The following is an 18328-nucleotide window of genomic DNA, read 5'->3' as shown; positions in this document are numbered from 1 at the left end:
ATATTATCACTTTAGCATTAAAGAACAACATGCAGGTACCATATAGGTATTAATTATATCTCCTTCTATATTTCTCTCTTTATATATTGCATAGAGATGAGGAACACCATAAAAATTTTGATACAATATAAAAATAGCTTTAAAACATTTTGCAGACCATACATTATTTGGCTTCATTCATCATCTGTTCATTTTAAGCACTAGTTGACTTTTTATATATATAACAAAAACTTGAGCGGAGTGTACCATTGTAAACTGCAGGCATAAAAAAAAAAAAAAAAAAGTAAAATGGTAAAGTCTGATTGGTCAAACTCTTCCCCCACAAGATATGCATGAATACTCCTTCCCGTACTCAATATACTACATAACACAAATATAGAATATTCCTTGGGGAGAAATATGATAAATACAACGGATTTTGATTAAATTAATAAGGCAGTATTTTGGGGTAATATTCTGACAATAAGCAACATATCTGTGATAGCTTATTTGAGCAGCACAAGTTCCCACTGTTGGCTTAACCTCTCGTCATTCTCTGGCATAATCACCACATGCTCCTTGTCATAGTTTTGACCACCTGGAAAAAAAAATAAAATAATATACCTGTTTGTATTTACTGTAGTATTATCGGTTCATACCTTTGACATCAATGACCATTCCGGGGAACGTAATGCTGCTGAGTCGTCCTGTCATCTGGGCCGTCCATGTCTGAGAAGGTTGTCGGGTCTCGTTCCATAAAATTAATTTGGCTCCGGCCTCAACGTTGCCCATCACTTGAAGGCTCATGACTGGGGAAAGCTGCAAAAAATTATTGGTTGATGAAGATTTAGCCAGTAACATAACTGCATTATGCTAATTTTTTTTAATCATGTACTTTATTCTTGATGAGTCCATCCTGATAGAACCAGATGTCACTCATGGGCTCCACTTCTGGTGCAACCACCACTCGTCCAGACTTCATCTCCTCCACTCCACCCTGGATGGACATGAAGTGACGACTCTCTGCATTTCTGATCTGGAAATAATGCCGCTTCTGCAAAAATCACACAATTGTACAATAAATACACCAAGAAGACATTTTTTTATTTAAATATAATTCTGTCAACAACACATGCTCAAATGTAACACCCAAGATGTTATGTGGAACCACATGTTGAAAGACCTGTCTGACTGGATACATGGAGCCAACAGTCTGCACAGAGCTGAACTTGGGCCAGTTAGTGATTTCGATAGGCTCCAAAAGGAACTGGCGCCCTCTATAGTTGCTAAACTCACATAGCACCCAGCTGGAAAGAAGAAAGACAGCATTGTTAGATTTGGTATTTCCCCATTCCAGGTTCCTTGGTTAAAAAAGTCAAACATTGTATTGAACATTTGCATAGAAATGCGAAAATTAAAACATATCAGACAATATTTAAATTAAAAAACAACTTTTTGCTGTGACAGTAACACAAAACCGAGATGATTCCCCCCCCCTAAATATATTTAACTTCTGCTAATAAAAAATTGCAAATAAATCAGCTATATTTCTTTTCTTCCATCTCCGATCAATTCAGGTGTGCCGCAGGGCTCCGTCCTGGGGCCCCTGCATATCATCATCTATCGCCTTCTTCTCTTCAACATCTTCCCCCAAAAAATGATTCTCTTTCATCGTTTCACGCATGACACCCAACTCCACCTCTCCTGCAAACCCAACATCTCACTTCCACCCGCTTCCCTCATTACCTGGTAATCACACCCACCTCAACCTTGATGCAATTCCCACAGGAACTTACCAGCCACTGTTGACTCTGACTGACAGAACATGGTCATTGAAGCCTTCCGCGACCATGTTGATAAGCTCAGAGTCTGTTGCGATCTCTCGTCCCTCTAGACCTTCCAATCCAAACAACGAGATGGATGGAACTGAGAAATTCTGCACAAAAAAAGATGAAACTTCAGAGCCACGGCAGAAAAATAAATAAAAATAAATGTGTTTAAATTCTTCTGACCATTGGCACAGCCTTGACAGACCGGATGAAGGTGCTTGGTGTGCAGCCCATGCTTATCAACGTGCTATAGCCTCCTTCTGATAAGACATACATGATCCCCGAAAAGTCTTTATTCTCATAGAGAACCCAGCTGGAAAAAAAAGGATGATTTTAATTTGAAACATGACACATTCCACCAACTCATTCTTTGAGATCGATTAAAAATGTCTGACCTTCCTCCAACAACTCTGCAAGACTTGATCTGGAATTCTTCAGTTGCAGCTTCCTGTTTATAGTTGAAGATAAGGCACTTGCCTCTGTATTCCGGCTCCGAGTACAATAATATCTGAGAAAGGCAAATTGAGATGCAGGAAACATGATTAAAACATAAGTGCAATATCAGATATGATGACATTTGCATGCACAAAGTCAGATAATAAGAAAGATAAAACCAAATGTAGAAATAATAAAATAAATACAAAATTATATATGGATAAAATGCTCACCTCGTTTCTGGTCCTGTTACCGTCACTTGGAGCCTAAAAGCCAAGCATTAAAATTTAATATCCATCACATACTATATAATAATTTGCAGCTTCTATGGCCTCACCAAACGAATTGGCTGCACGGAGCAGATGCGAGTGTCACGAGAACCCCAGTCGGCACAATTACTGTAGAACCCTTTCTCCAAGATGTACTGATTACCAGAGAAGTCCACGTGGGAGTACGCGACCCACCTGGGAGGAGGCAAGTCCACAGTTTACATTTTTACTTGACATCATTAAAGTCAATTTAGTTTTTCGACTTACAGGCCGCTGAATACTTGGAGTGAACGAGTGTTAATTTTGTAGCCAAACAATTCAACATCCGGAATGGCCTCTGTCACTTCGAAGGTTTTCTCCTCTTGCGCAACAACACCCTCCTCCTCCTCTGGCTGCTCGAACAGCACCATTAAGGGGTCGCTCAAATCCTACAGAATGAAGCATCGATTAAACATTTGAACTTATATTTAATATTTTTGGGATTATTATTTGATATACTTACAGCTTGTAGGAGCCGAACGGAACGCAGCTCCGAGTTGGTGGCTCCCCACACCCTCCAGTCGTGGTATTCACCTTCCTCCAGCAGATACTGGTTGCCTCGATATCCCTCCTTCTCATAGCCCACCCACCTTTATTAACACAGAGCTAGTTAAAATAAACATCCTGATGATGACATCACAAACATTCAAAAGTAGCACTCACATTCCTCCGTGCACTTTCAGGGATCCCACCGAGTACATGAAGGCACCCTGCTGCCTGTCCACTCGAGTCATAAAATCTCTCGTATTACCGGTGAGCATCCTTGATTTGCCGGTGAAATAGGACCTTTCGAAAACCTCAAGCTGCGGACAAATAAAGTCACATTAAATTATATAAAATATAACATAAAATGTATTAAAATGATTTTTTTTTACCTTTGGTTCACCAATGTTTTCCACTCTTGGCTCCCCCTATGGGTGGAAAAAAAACAGAACCTTAACATCAACATACAAAGCAATTATTGCTTGTGTGTGTCACTTACTATTTTGAGTGGATGCAACGAGCCCACATACGGCTGTTCCACAGCCCAGGATGCAGGATTGGAATAACCCCCGACCTCCAACACGCGAGGTGAGCCCTCGAAAAAGGGTTTGGAAAATACCAGCCACCTGTGTGACATCATGAATCAAATTAAAACCGTCACACATTATTGTCGAAAATAAAATTACTCACAGTCCGGCGTTAATGATGATGGAATTAGCCCTGATGGGGAATCCAAAAATTCTTGCATCCTCTGATGTATCTCTGAAGATAACCTTCTTGCCCTCAGCGTTCTCCTCTGGGAATAAACTGATTTCAGGGACGCTGTAGTCCTAGAGGTTGAAGAAATTCATTTTACCACTAGATGTCACCAGTACGACATATTTTGACTTCCTCTTACCCTCACGACTCTTCGAATAGATCCAATGATGAACCTCTTGGCTTTTGTCTCTCCCTCACTTGGTTCCCCATTCTGGTCCTCCTCCTTCTTCTCTTCAGTGACTTTTTGGCCATTGGTCTGCTGCTCCCCCTCCTCCTCCGATTGCGGAAAAGGACAAGTGATCTCGATATCGCCCTCATCCAGGGCGATCTTCTCTCCTTTGAAGTTGCGTTTTTCATATAGCACCCATCTAGAGAGGAATGAGGACTTGTTAGTTTCATGTGCTAGTTCTGGACCACATAGGTTACTGTGGTTCCACATTGTCAGTTTGCGGCTTTGGCTTTCAACGTGGGTGTGTTAACTATCCAAGATATGTGATGAGCTAGTTTGACGAAACGTGAGCACACCTGGAAGAAAGAATAACAACTGAAAATTCTAGAGAAACAAGGTGTGGAGTTCTTTTTAACAATGCAATTTGCATTTATGACGAGGAAAAGCTAGAATAGATCACGAGCTAGCTTTTTTAAGAAATGTTTTTCTGTATAATTTTGCATCTAGGCTTCTTGGAAGAATCGTCATTCAAATTGTCTAATTGGTCTCATACCCTCCTCTGACCACCCTGATGGAAATGGTCTCCTGCAGCTCCCAAGACGTGGCGTCGACAACGTCACTACTCAACTCGATCCTCTGGCCGCACATCCCGGGCCGGTCAAAAATGTACATCTGTTGAAAAAAGTGCATCGAGATTACAAAAGTATTTTGGTATATTCAAATGGCGGCAATAAAAAAGTCACGATGAATTGAACCGAATTTGTAAACAAGGGAATAATTATCTTGTAAATCAAATAAATTGAGCCGTCAAAGTATAAAGTCACTCGTATGGGACGAGGAAGACTCACTTTCCCAGGACGGGGGTTGAGCTTTCCATGTTCCTTTTCTTTGGTGAGCTATGGACAAAAAAAAAATGTTAGCATTGTTTTTATGTGCACAAAATGAACACACGATTGAACAAGCTCAAAGGATTTCTTTTTTCTTTCCTCGACCACAACTCTTTGACAGACGAGTATTCATTAATGTGTACCTGTTGAACCTGATACCTAGCGGTGCTATGTGCAAACTGATAATGAGAGTACAAGTTCACTAAAACAACGACAAGGACACTGTTGACACATCGCCCCTTAAATGGAATGTTTGAATAAGTCTCATGTGGTTGCTTTTCAACACAAGGCCATGATGTGCATTTTTTTTGGGTGAGTTTCTCTATCACTGAATTCATTAAATGATGTTACAATTAATAATTAAATGAAACGATGAGGAAATCAATGTTAATGAGTTCGCACAATTGATTTAACATGGTAGCAAAGATAATGATTAAAATGTGACATTATTTCTAAAAATTTCAGCAAATGTTCACATTTTCAAACGACATACCTAGGAAATCACAATGTCCTATAGAGTTTTAGAATATGCCACTCGTGGTTAATAATATAATAATCGGCTATGCATAAAAGAGACATTTCCTTCCAGGTTGTCAGAACATCTCTCGTGTGAATAGAATTTGCCATATCAGCAAAAAATGAACGTCAGCACTCGTGAACAAACCAAATGAAAAATCGTCAGCCGAAACAGGTGATCGTTTTTGTCAGATGTCAAGTCTACTTCATCAAAAATTAACGAGAGCAAGACAAACACAAAAGCTGAGGTGTGGCCCAGTGTCAAAAAACATAGACAGATAGCTGAAATGGGTGTGGAGCGTGGAGAAAACATAGCTAAGAAAAAGAAGCGAGAAGTTATGTGGCCTCAAGCTAGCTGTGTCACTTTAAATGCATCAAGACGCTGGCAGAATATAATCGTCTTCATAATTTTGACAGGATGCGATATCAGTCATGAAACAACAAGTAGATTGTGGTTTCCCAGCATCCACCATTTTTCCTTCGCACACAAAGAGGAGGATGAAGCAATAAATCTCATCCTTGTTCACTCCGATTATATTGCAAGAGGAATCGCACAAGGGAGGGCAGCGCTGTAGTGGGAGTGGTCATGGCCGACTTCGATCGCAGCTAATTAAAGTGGCTCCTTAAATGTGTCACGCTAGTAACACGCTAGAGTCTCGACTCTTTTTGCTATATTAGAAAAAAAAAATAGCAAAAATGACAACAGAGGTCCTAAAGTTAGCATAATCATTATTTCCTGCACGGTAGAGGGAAGTGGGCCAGGAGGATTTGGCCAATTTTTACAATTTCATACACTGTATGCAATAATAATAATAATTTATGAAATAATTTTAAAGATATAATCTTAATGACCACTTCTTTACAATTTTGATTTCCCAAATATAGCAATCAAACACAGTATGGATGTATGTATGGCATCAATCCCTATTTTGTTCCCCAAATTATATTTTGCACGATAGCCACAAAGCATTACTGTCATGCCTTTTACACAATGTCGCCGTTTCTGAAAAGCAATCAAACACATTTGTGTGTGGGCGGTTACCTGTAATCATTCTTCAAGTTAATGGAGGCCATTAAAGTAATGTTCGTCTTTGCAACACTGCATTCCTTACACACCTTTGTCCCTCAGTATCTAAAAGTTTCTAATAATTTATTCGATTTAGTAAAGTTCTGTACGTGGAATCAAGCTTATTAGTCGTTTTTTGTTTTTTTTTTTAGCATAGCAAATTTGCCCTGACTTATCTCCAACTAATCTTCAGATCTTAGGTGCAGATGTTGTTGATTCAACTTGGGCAAACACAGTAAGAAAAACTTACCGAGTGTAGAAGCTGACACTCCTTTTGTGCAAATTCTGATCAGAGAATCTGGTTTCACCACTTTGCAACATTAACACTTGCCTAAGCATCGGCTCGGGGGGTTTCTCGAATTTATAATATCAAATGACTTAGCGGTTTTTCCATGTTTATATTATATCACCTGCCTCGCCCATTTTAAAAGTCTTTTTTTTTTCCCTTTTGGGACTGCAATAGCAACACTGCACAGTTATGATAGCTATGCAGAACACACCTGCTCAAAAGAATAACAAATAAGATTGCCTGCACGTCCCTTTAAGCCTTTGTCCAAGTGTTTTTACAAATATCAAGCTAGCGTGAATCAGGTCATGGGGTCAGTGTGTGGATACTCACATAGGCGTCAGGAAAGGCTCTGTATTTGACATTCCTCTCTGGTTCAACTTTGGGGACTTGAGCTCCTCTGAGGAGGTTGTTGTTGATCAGTGGATTCTGATGGCTGCCCACTGACATGGAATCATGAGAGAAGCTCCTTTGCAGAGAAGGTGTATTGAGCGTACTTGAGCCGATTCCCTGGCCCACCGTCTGGCCGAACTTGGAGTAAGAGGATGATTCTGTGGTGGGGAACAGTCGGTGATTCTCCAAAGAACCGGTGGGACTGAGAAGACGAGCGGTGCTGCTAGTCGAGGTCAACGATGAGATGCTTTGGTGTGAGGGGAGACTTTTGCGAGCGTCATCGGATACGCTGGAGAAGCTGGATGCGGATGGAGGAGAACTCGTGAGAAGAGATAAGCGTTCAAAGCGAGACGATGAGTCTGTGCTGGTGTTGATTTCGCTGCGCTCCTTCAGAAGATGAGAAGGACCCATATCTGGCAACGAGCCCGTGCGGAGCACTGAGCGATGGAACTTGGTGTTCTCCTGCGTTTGATCCACCGAGGGGGGTTTGTAACTTCCAAAGATGTAGCTGTTGTCCAGACGAGAGTTTGAGGATGATTGCTGAGATGAGTTTCCGTTGAGTGATTTGTACTCATCGGAAGTATCGGAGGATTGCCTCATGAGAATACTTTTGGTGGCGGATGCTCGGACGGGCATGTCTCTCGTTGCAGGAGGTTCCTGTTGGTAAAAACAGAAGAGCATTATTGCTTGTAGTTTTATAAACAGATTGATTTTGAAAGCACATCTAAAAAGGGTTAGGCTGTCAGTAATAAAGTTTACACCCAATCAAAAAATGTAATACCTTCTTCATTAACTCCAAGGGTGAGCGCGTGTCTCTGGAGGCGCTTCTCTTTAGGCCCAGATCAGCAGGTATTTTATAAATCCCATTGAGGGCCTCAGAAGCAGGAGATGGAGACCTCTTTGTAGGACTGGAGATGTCAGAGGTCACGGGGCTGGGGGCGTCTTCCACGATGGGCGGCAAGGCCGAGACGGGGCCGGCGGTCGGCCCGCGTAGACTCAAGCTTCTCTGTCTCAATGAGGGCCCCATGTTCTTCAGGGTATCCACCAGGTTGTCCATTTCAAACTGGCTGGCGTCAGGCGAGGCCGGGGGTGTGGAGGAGGAACTTGCTCGGTCGTCAAGCTCCACCAACGTGGCCGTGAACACGCCGGTAAAACAGGATGCGTCCGTGTCGTCTGTGGAGAAGGCTGAAACAGAAGGTGATCGTGAGTTCTGGGCATGACTTGTTTCGCTCTGCCTCTCCCTCAGGTGCAGCAGACACCTCCCTCCCTCCCAAAAAAAACCTCCTCCCTACTAACCTGGCTGCCTGCCAAGCTCGCTTTGGCTGCTGTAGCTGTATGACGTGGCCTCGGGGAAAACAGCTGAGGAGTAGGTGCTGCTGGAGGAAGTATCAGACAGTCTGTAACTTGGACTATTTGAAAACAATGGCTCCTCTTTTGACGTAAATCTCGAGACACCCTCAAATGTTGTTTTCCAGCCATGTTCTGTGCTCAGATTCGTTCCGTTGGATTCCATCCTGCCGTAATCCAACACATCCTGTTTGGGTGCATTGTCATGCAGCATGGGTACTTGACGGAATTGGTATCTGGATTCATCCAGTTTATCTGGAGGCGATTTTTTCGTGGAGAAGTTGCTGCTCAGGCTGCTGTAGCCCGAATTCATTTCGACATCAGGTTCTTGGTCTGCGAGGGTCTTGGGGGTGTCAGCATTAAAGCCTTCAGAAGATGGGGTGGGGGATCTGGAAGAAAGGAGTAAACATATTTTGTCTTACAGTTTTATTCTTAACAGTCTATGATCAGTCTTCTCGGTCACAATATTAGGTACACCTACACAATGTAATGCAATCCAAGAACTTCATCAAAAATTTACAAGTGTGGCAAAATAATAGAATGAGCTCAGAACACAGCCAGCAGACAACATTGAAATTTATTGCATTAAATCATTAATTGTTTTCTGAGTGAGAGAAGAAAAATGATTCTGGTTGAGCGGGCTTTTTATCATATTCAAGATCAACTTGCAAATCCAAACTCGTTTTCAGGACCAACCAAAACAAGTTGGAAGATTCGCCATGATGGCTGTTGCCAATTAAAGGTGTGGCTTGACACATGACTTGGAATTTGCTGAGAAGTTGGCATTCCATTCGTGTCTAAAGTAGGCTGGTACACAATGTCTCGTTGGGATTAAGTAAAGCGGCAAATACCAATGAGGACTAAAATAAAAAAACAAATCTATTGGTGACAGATTTTGGGTCGATGACTAAAATTCCATTCTTTTAAACCAAGTGCTTTCTTTTCTCGGGGTAACAGAAAGTCAGGAGCCAAAATTTAATTCCTCATTTTAACCTTGTGACTCTGCTACAGGTGAAACCTGTATGCTGTTTTGGCTGGGGCAGGGCACTTTTTGTCTTTCTATGACGACTAAATTTAAAGCCCAGATTTCCTAACAGTTTAAAAATTCATATTTTTAAACGTGTTTTCAAACTATCCAGTAATGTATATTTTATTGTTAGCTTGTGACAAAACATAACCCTCAGGACTTGCTGATTTAAATCTTTGAACGCATTGAAAGTGCAAAGGCAAGTATTTGCTGACATCATGTGGCGTTAAAAAAAAATACAATTGCATCGCAACATGAGATTTTGATGGATTATTTGATTGGAATTTTGATGACTTATTTGTCAGAGAAATAACGAGACTGCTGTGTCATGCAGGAATGTGACCTAAATAGCTTTAGCAATGATTAAAAGAGAGATAAGGCAAATATTTCCTATCCTGTGGCCTAGTTTAAAAAATTGCTTAATATTTAATATAGTATTTTCAGATTTGTTTTTATTTTTTCAAAGCTGTTATTATCTTAAAACCTAATGTGTTGTCTTAAATCTGGATTATGATTGTGTCAATGTTTTCTTCTTAGTATGACTTCTTTGCAAGTAAACAAAAGAGATACATTTTTCTCCATTATACCCAGTTATCAAAACAAATATTGCATATATTTGATCAATGTGGATGCCACAACTACTTTTAATGTCAAAACAATGTGTCAGCAATTCCAGAAGAAAAATCTACAAAAAAGCGTCATAGTCTGTCTTCAACTATTGACACTGCACACATCCAACTGTAAACAAAACAGTCTCAAAGATGAATCATGAGCTCAATACTACAATCATGAAATAGCAAGGAAACATTCACTACATTTCAGAAAGCTCATAATAAGATAATAATATAAAATCATTAAATTTATAGCACCTCACATGCTGATTTTAATGTGTTATTTGCAGGAAAATTAAAGATCCTACGCTCTTAAAATCTCAACAGCCGATAAAAAGCAAAAGATTAGCAAACGATTTGACTGTTGTGACATCGATACATAATCTTTACGTTCCTGTGCACTTAATGGTTGCACACACCCACTCGAGTCAGAAATAATTGCTCAACTTATAGCAGACATTATAGCTAGAAATATGTTTTTGGGCATAATGTTGGCTTTAAAAAAAAAAAAGTAAATACTGCTCATATTTTTAGAGTTGGCGTTTAAAAAAAAAAGTAAATACTACACATACTTTTAAACAACAACAAAAAAAAAACATGTCAATGGGAATAAATAGTAATGACTTAACATAAATAAAAAGATGTGGGTGCATCATGTGTTTCCCAATTCCTGGTGCCTGAGCAATTATAGTGGACTGATGGAGCATCAACAATGTGTCCAAACTCCACATATTTTCTTTTATGAGAGGAAAGGTTGAAACATTTATGAGCCTTATCAAGTAGCTTCATTGTCAGCTGAGAAAGTAGGCCACACATGACTCGACTTGGCGTCTTGGCACTACTTGTACAGCGGATGTCTTTACATGCTTTTCGAGTGGAGGACTTTCTCTGGTGCTACACGGAAAATCATCTTAACGTTTACAAAATGGTGCCTATTCACAAAAGTCTGCGAACCACAACCCAAAATTATTCAAAGTTATCGTGACACAATAAAGTTTTTTTAAACACGTACCGCTGTTTAAGGTCAGCTTCTGTCAGATGCTCCCGTGTTCCAAAAGGTTCCTCTGTGGTTTCCCTCTGAAGATGTTGTGTGTCTACCTGCAGGTCTGACAGCTCAACTGCCACCTGGTTTCGCTGCACGCCGTTTCCTGCGCTCTCTGTAATTGTATCCACCCACTCACTCTCCTGCGTGACTCTTTTGTGTTCCACCGGAGTGGCGTCTGATTGCAGCTCAGCGCTGAGCGTGCTCGAGATGATACAAAAGTTTTCTGTGAATGTATTTTCCTGGCTCTTGTCTTGAATTATATCTGAAGTAGGTATAAATTGCACGGCTGTGTCTTTAAATTCATAGAAGTCTTCCTGTCTTGTGTTATTCGGAAGCAATTGTGGACTTTGCACATTTATGGGCTGGTTTTCTTCATGAAGGCGGTCTACTGTTCGGGTGACATTGATCCAGGGTTCATCGCCCCCCTCCCCCTCCCTGCTACTGTAGGGTGCAGCAAACTCGCATACCATTGGTGTTTTCACTTGCAGAACCGGTGCGGCCGGTAATTCTTCTTCTTTTATCTGCGGCAGTACCTGAGTGACAAACTCCACAATATTTCCATCTTCAACTTGAAGAAACTCAGTCGGCGCCTTCTCAAAGTCGCTGATCTCCGACGGACCTAGAAAACTTTCCTCTTCTTCAATTTGCTCCATAATAAGTGTCGGTTCATCTAAACTTTCCATATTGTCTTCTTCTGCGCTGAAATATAAATCCATGGTGCTCCCGTCATCTGATCCCACACTTAGATAAACCGGGCTGCATGGCATCGAATAAGTCTCGATCAGTCCAGGAGGAGGAGACGAAACGAAATCGTTATCTGCATCCATTTTTATCTTAAAATCAATCGCTGGAGTCACTTCATTTAGTTTGGAAGAGGAAAATCCAGAATCAGTACTTGTCTCATCGGTGACTAGTTCTTTTACCAGGATCGCCCTTCGTTTGGAGTCGGTAACTTGAGTGTCCGTCTCTTGGGATGTCACATATTGAGAGACAGGAGGGGCCGAGTTTAAATCGAGTCTTTCTTCATATCGACTGTTTAATTTGATTGAGTCGAGTTGTTCGGAATAGTAGGTAGCGGAAGGGAGATAGCTGCGGGGGGATTCGGGATTTATTAAATCCTGAGAGGTATCGAAAGAGTAAAATGTCTGCTGGGAGGGAGTCTCATAAATATTTGTTTCCTTTTGAAAATATGAAAGAGGTTCTGATTTGGACTCGTGGGAGATGTCAACAGGACTTGTTGGTAGCGACGAGAGGATTTCTGAGGTGAAACTTCGAGGGAACAGCGATTCATACAAAGCGCTATAAACGACGTCTTGGTCGGCGGGCGGGTTGGTTGTTTTGGTGGAGGTATCAGGAAGGGTTTGCTCGATGTGAGGAAACGAGACGGCTTGTTGGACCGGAGCAGATTCTGAAGAAGGAACAGGCTTGGTGGTATTAGCTTCACCATCTATCATTTCGCGAAAGGATGGCTGTCCGATCGAGATGTCGATGTCTGCGTTCGATTGTGTCGGCTCCTCGGCGAGATTTCCAGCGATGACATCATCAAGAGGTTGATATGAAGAAGATTTGCTCGGCTGACAATCTGATGTATGATTGCTTTCAAATCGATTGTCATCTACTGGAATGTTTTCTTTCTCTTCAGTTTGAACTGGAATGATTTGAGCTTTATCGTGCAAAGGAAGGGGTGAGCCGTTTGTTAGATGTTCCTCAAGTCCTGCTTTGGTGGTCTGAGGTGTTTTGTGTGAGAGAGCATAGTATGATTTGATGAGTTTTGAATGGATGGAGGGAGGGGATGGGATGTCAAAGCTATCTTTGGTGTCGAGGGCTGGCTGAGAAATGCTGAGCATGGCTTTTCTCTTGCCCTGACTATCCACCATTTGATGAAGGTCTGCATTTCTCTGAAAAAAATAAATAAATCACACGATCATCTAGTGAATAATCTGCATTTAACTTGTATAAACTTAATTTACCTCGGCGTGCTCATCGATGTCAGGGCTGTTGAGACCAGAAGTGCTTTGAGATACATTCCCCTCTTTTTTCTTCTTCCTCTTTTTCAGCAGCCCAAAAGAAAATGTGGAGAATTTGTTGGGCTTATGAAGATCTGTCTCAGAGTAGCTCAATTCTTGGGCCTGGAAAGGAGAAGCAAAGAAGCAGACTACAATAATAGGAAACGCCCATAATGTTTCTAAAACGTTATTTACAATCTGACAAAACTTTTTTTTTAAAGGAATGCCTTAATATAGCAACAAAAGTTATCGCCGAGTTCTTATAATAGACTTCAGACAGGAAACGAAGCTAAAACCCGGTCTTCATTCCAAGCATTACAACTGCTCCACCCTAAAAAACAATTAAAAAAATATGATCTGCTCAAACCAAAAGCGATTTCCTAAATATTTTTATCAGGGATCCAGACCGCCCCTGGCATTCATAAGGCGACCTAATAAAAAATGCTTCTTTAAAAATTGTTGGTTGGGGAGATTCCGAAACCAAATGACATGATTATTAAAATAGTTAATTGTTACTCTAAACTAATCTCTATTAAATGCGTGGAACATAATGACCAATCGACATGTATCCAAACTTGGATAAGAGTTACGTAAGACTTGTTGACAATTAGTTCAAGTTTTGTTGTGGTGCTTAATCCGCTAGAATGTAAACTAGGTGTGCCAACTCAAATTCTTCCTTCTATGACAAATGGAAGAAAATTGCTGATCACAGATAAGTCACAATAGCTTGATGAAATTGAATTTTTTTACTAAAAGAACAAGTCTTACTTTATTTGCAATCTGACAAATGCTCCATTGCATTTCTGACGTCATGTTTGTTTAGGAATTTAAGTAAATAAAAAAAAAAAAAGTAACCGGATAAAATAAGAGTCCCGGATCATGATGACTAACTAAAACTGGTTCCCAAATTGTCATGGAATAAAACAAACACACCACGTGCCTATTAATACATTATTATGCACCTCAATTGATGTATTAAGACAAAATTAGTCTGTTTTTGCCTTTAAGCATGATAGCTGGGTAGCGCACTTGCGCCCTCTTTTGGAGAGAATAGTGTAGTGAAGATGTTATTTCATCTATGCTTAACTAGAAGTTCTGGATTCTTGACAGGATTAGTCGTCAGGTTCTATCAAGTTATGCAGTGATGTGGAGCTTAATTTGATAGGGCTGAAACACTCCCATCATTTTTTTTTTTTTGACTGATGAAGCAACAAACTTGCACGGAAATGAATTGGCCAAAGAAAAGCGAGCCAGGAAGAACCCGGTAGTGAAAAAGACAGAATGTCAATCAACCAGTGGTTTGATCCGCAACCAAAAGGTTCCCAGGCCAAGATGCATGGAAGAATAAATGATGAGGATTGTCACTGACCTTTGACCTGGGTCCGGTGGCATATATAGATGAGCTTGTCTTGTCCAAGACGTTGCCACCCCAGCTGGATCCGTTCACTGGACCGGTAAGGGGTTCAGCAGGACTGAGGATCACACAGCAAATTTTGATTATCGCCTGACTTTTTTTTTTTTTAAACACAGCAATGAATCATTGTTTGAAGAATGTTGATCAGAACCGGCTAAACAGAGATTGACGTTGTGTTTCTCAGAACAACATTCCGTATTCTGCAAGTGTAACTTTTTGCAGCAAGGGAAGTATGTATTGGGCTAATGTTCACAAATGAATTGAAATCACCAATCAATCATATCATCAGAGATAACATGATGGAATCTGCCATCTTTAACTTTATTTATTTTTATCTTTTTATCCAAAGCGGGACTTCCAATGAGTCAGGACTCGATACACACATCAGCCCATCTCCTTCGCACAACTGGAAGGTCCAGCCTCATAGCAAAGTGACAACTCAAGTCAAATTTATGGACTTGTGGTTCCAAGTCGTAACAACCTTTACGGCTTTCTTTTCTTTCTTCAATTCCTGCAGTTAAGCTTTGAAGATGTGTTTCAGGCACTTTGAAGAGCACAGCGCTGCTTCAGTTTGTTTTTTCAGCCTCGATGCACTTGCGCAATCCCTCAATATGTTCACAGTCTGGCCCCTCCAAACATCAACACACACATACTAACAGAGCTACCATTGTTTTGCTTCTGACAATCCATCAACATTCATTATTTTCTTTAAATCCTCGTCCATCATTCAGAAGCACGTGGGGAACGCACCTGATGAACATGTTTCCTATTTACAATTGCGCTGATTAAATGCAAAACGCTTATTGACAAGACAGACAAAAAAATTGTCTTTTAAGGATGCAATTAAAATCATGAAAAATCAACATTTAAAAATAAAATAAAATGTATGTAAAATAAAAAAAAAATCATATGCCAAAAGTGATCACTGATTAAAATACTACATTCTCATATGAACATATTTATTTTATTATTTTGGAATTTTTTGGGTGTTTAACCTTTACCCCAGTCACCAAGCATGCAGCTCTTGGCCAAACCTTTATTGCTCTTTCCTCTACGCAAACACAAAGTGCCAGTTAGTGTCGTCTGTATGCACACAATGAACAACACTATGGCATTGTTTTTGAATTTCCACCCTTTTAAAGAATCTATCTGTATCACACACACACAAAATAAAACATTGCATCTTCCCTTAATTGGAACGCACACTTGATAAACAATGTCAGTGTTATTCTTAATATCTAATTAGAACAATTATTACAAAACATTTTTAATAATATAATGATCTTGTTTTCTGCCCAGCACATTAATGCCTAGCAAAAAACAAAACCAGTCAAAACCTGCAAAACATACGCTGTATAGCATGCAAATATTTCTATTTTGTATAATTTATTTAAATATCAGTGATGATGTACACGAATAGCTTTGCCCCTTCTTCCAGTAAAAACACATCCAACAAAATTGGAGCCACCAGGGAGGATTATGAAATGTTCCACAAAGTCCGCACTGGGAGAAATGTCGACTGGATGTTACTTAAGATATTAATCATTACGGTTGTAATTTGCATTGAAGTGTGGTGACCGGTGACCTTTAACCTGCACAACACAATTGAAAAAAAGAGAGGAGGTATAAAAATAACTGCCATCATGTGGTTGCACACGTGTGCAAGCTCATCTGAGCACAACTAAGAGGGTGTGCACACTTGTGCAACCACATTACCTCATTTGTGTTTACTCCCCGTCTCTAAAATATTAATTTTTTTCAACTGGGTTGTGCATGTTATGAGTCACAATAATGGTGGAACAAGTTTTTAAAATTATTCATCTTGGTATCTCTTTTAATATCACACAAACATGACAGTTGAACAGGGGTGTGCAGACTTTTTATAATCACTGTATGTATTTCACTTCTGTCATGATCCAATATAGATATATTTTTTTCACTTTTACATAAGTTACTGCTGGCCCTGAACAACGTAGAACTACATTTTGAGAGTGAAAGTATTTTATATTTTATTTTATATCCATCTACTTGTTCTCACTGACGCCACAGCAGCTGGTTCCTATTTCAGCCTTCAATTAACCAAACACGCATGTTTTTGGAATGCATGGTGAAACATCATGCAAACACGAGAAGCTCATGCAAACATCACCCGAATGAATTTGAGGCCTATATATTTTAGACACAGATTGGACCACCACTCAAAATATTAGCTTAATGCCACATAAGACCCAAATTATTTCTTGGGAAACAAACTTTCTCAAAAAGAGAGTCCAAATTAAAAATTAAATAATGGATGGCCCTTGACAGGTGTCCATGTGCCAAGCATGCAAAGTGCATGCACATATGGATAGCTTGAAGATCACAACTTCTCCAATTTGGTGATAGAAGGTCCCACCTTCACACAACTGTTGCGCAATTACGCACTATCAATATTTCCATTTTATGGTGTACTAACGCGACTTTTAGTAAATTACCCAGGGTTGATTGTGCTAATAGCAATTCCCAATATGGGTAAAATAGCCGTCTGCAAACAAAATGACGTCACCTGTGCAAACTTTACCTGGATATCTGCTGCTTCTGTGAAGAAGCGCTTCCCTTCGACTTCAGCTTCAATTTAGGCAATTTGAATTTCTTTTTCTCGTCCGTTTTGTTCACCGACGACTCCTCCAAATGGGGTTCACTCCTGGAGAAGAAATTTTTGAAGGATTTTTTACTGAGCGTCTTCTTTGCCATCTCCACGTTGAGAATGGAGCGAGCGAGCAGCTCCGTGGATGAGAAACTCGCGGTAACTCCGATCACATAAATTATGCGAGCTCGGGAGACGCCTCAAAGATGATACTTTGTTGTCAGATACTGTCAGCTGACAGTTTGCCTTAATGCAGCCTCTAGTGGAGAACTAAAGGTGGTGTGAAGTGGTTACACTCCCACGAGAAGACACGCCCACATTGGGAAACTCAGAAATAAACAGTTTATATTTTTTTGCGCGTTTTAAAAGAAAATCCTAACGCTCTTGGGATGGCTCTGATTTATTATGGGGTCACTTAATTCTGTCTTGCGCTTGAAGAGAAATAAAATATTAATTTTATTATATCTTGGTGTCAATTACATGAAGATAGATAGACCGGTTCATATCCCCTTTGGCCAAATTCTCCAACGGGAGAGTCGCAATAAGTCCTCAGGGACATTTGGCACATTGTCACCCTTTCTTTGGAAGAAGGCTTTTTAAAATTATTATTATTATTATACTACAAACTGTACCTTCACTTTGACAATAACTAGAGATCCCGTGGGAAGTAAAATGACTCCTCAAAGTAGCACTTAGTTAATGTACTATAAATACATTTTGCAGGTACTTCCATGTTTATTTAGCCTACTTTCCAAACTAAAACTGCGCTCTTTGTCAAAGAAGGTTCATTGCTGATGTAAATGTAAACATGTCTTGAAAAAAAAAAAAAAAAAGAGACAAAGTCAACAATGACTGAGATCTTAATAATCTTATATGGACAAAAAGAGGCAGTAAAATATTGACTGTTACTTTTTCTTCTTCAAAATCGCCTACTTAAGCAAAAACAACATTTTACTGGCTATATTTTGCAGTTTGCGCCTCTTTGTTATATTCCACCAAGTGCCAAATTCCATCGCTCGATGGCGACATCATTCCAAAACAGCTCAAAATAATTATTGGCATGCGAGTGTCCTGTTATTCCGCCAGATGGCGCTATTATAACGTTATCAAGCGGCGCTGGGGTTAAAGCCATCATGTCAACT

General features: G+C 40.2%; 1 protein-coding gene across 1 annotated transcript; it reads right to left on the bottom strand.

Moving 5' to 3' along the window:
* Positions 1 to 49: 49 nt before the first annotated feature.
* Positions 50 to 17422, bottom strand: crybg2 (crystallin beta-gamma domain containing 2). The gene is made up of 25 exons (XM_088365101.1): positions 17121 to 17422; positions 14516 to 14618; positions 13111 to 13269; positions 11108 to 13038; positions 8407 to 8846; positions 7892 to 8295; positions 7051 to 7767; positions 4811 to 4858; positions 4516 to 4634; positions 3933 to 4161; positions 3725 to 3864; positions 3534 to 3660; positions 3427 to 3462; positions 3215 to 3354; positions 3015 to 3141; positions 2780 to 2940; positions 2581 to 2707; positions 2477 to 2509; positions 2204 to 2316; positions 1992 to 2121; positions 1776 to 1915; positions 1163 to 1286; positions 875 to 1033; positions 639 to 798; positions 50 to 577 (listed from the first exon to the last, which is right to left on the bottom strand). Exons 1-25 carry the CDS (start codon positions 17291 to 17293, stop codon positions 486 to 488), a joined length of 6132 nt encoding a protein of 2043 aa, XP_088221227.1. The 5' UTR covers positions 17294 to 17422; the 3' UTR covers positions 50 to 485.
* Between the last annotated feature and the right edge of the window lie 906 nt (positions 17423 to 18328).

Source organism: Syngnathus floridae, chromosome 21, assembly GCF_059516105.1.
Source record: "Syngnathus floridae isolate MCC-2025c chromosome 21, RoL_Sflo_1.0, whole genome shotgun sequence".
Classification (NCBI taxonomy): domain Eukaryota; kingdom Metazoa; phylum Chordata; class Actinopteri; order Syngnathiformes; family Syngnathidae; genus Syngnathus; species Syngnathus floridae.
The sequence above is the reverse complement of the archived record's forward strand: the minus strand, read 5'-3'. Positions and strand labels throughout refer to the sequence as shown.

Bases quoted from the DNA above. Each gene is read 5' to 3' on its own strand.
- crybg2 (XM_088365101.1), bottom strand. From the start codon at position 17,293: ATGGCAAAGAAGACGCTCAGTAAAAAATCCTTCAAAAATTTCTTCTCC. The intron at 13,039-13,110 runs GTAAATTAAGTT...TATTTTTTTCAG, and splicing joins ACATCGATGAGCACGCCGAG to AGAAATGCAGACCTTCATCA. The intron at 3,661-3,724 runs GTGAGTAATTTT...GATGTCACACAG, and splicing joins ATCATCATTAACGCCGGACT to GTGGCTGGTATTTTCCAAAC.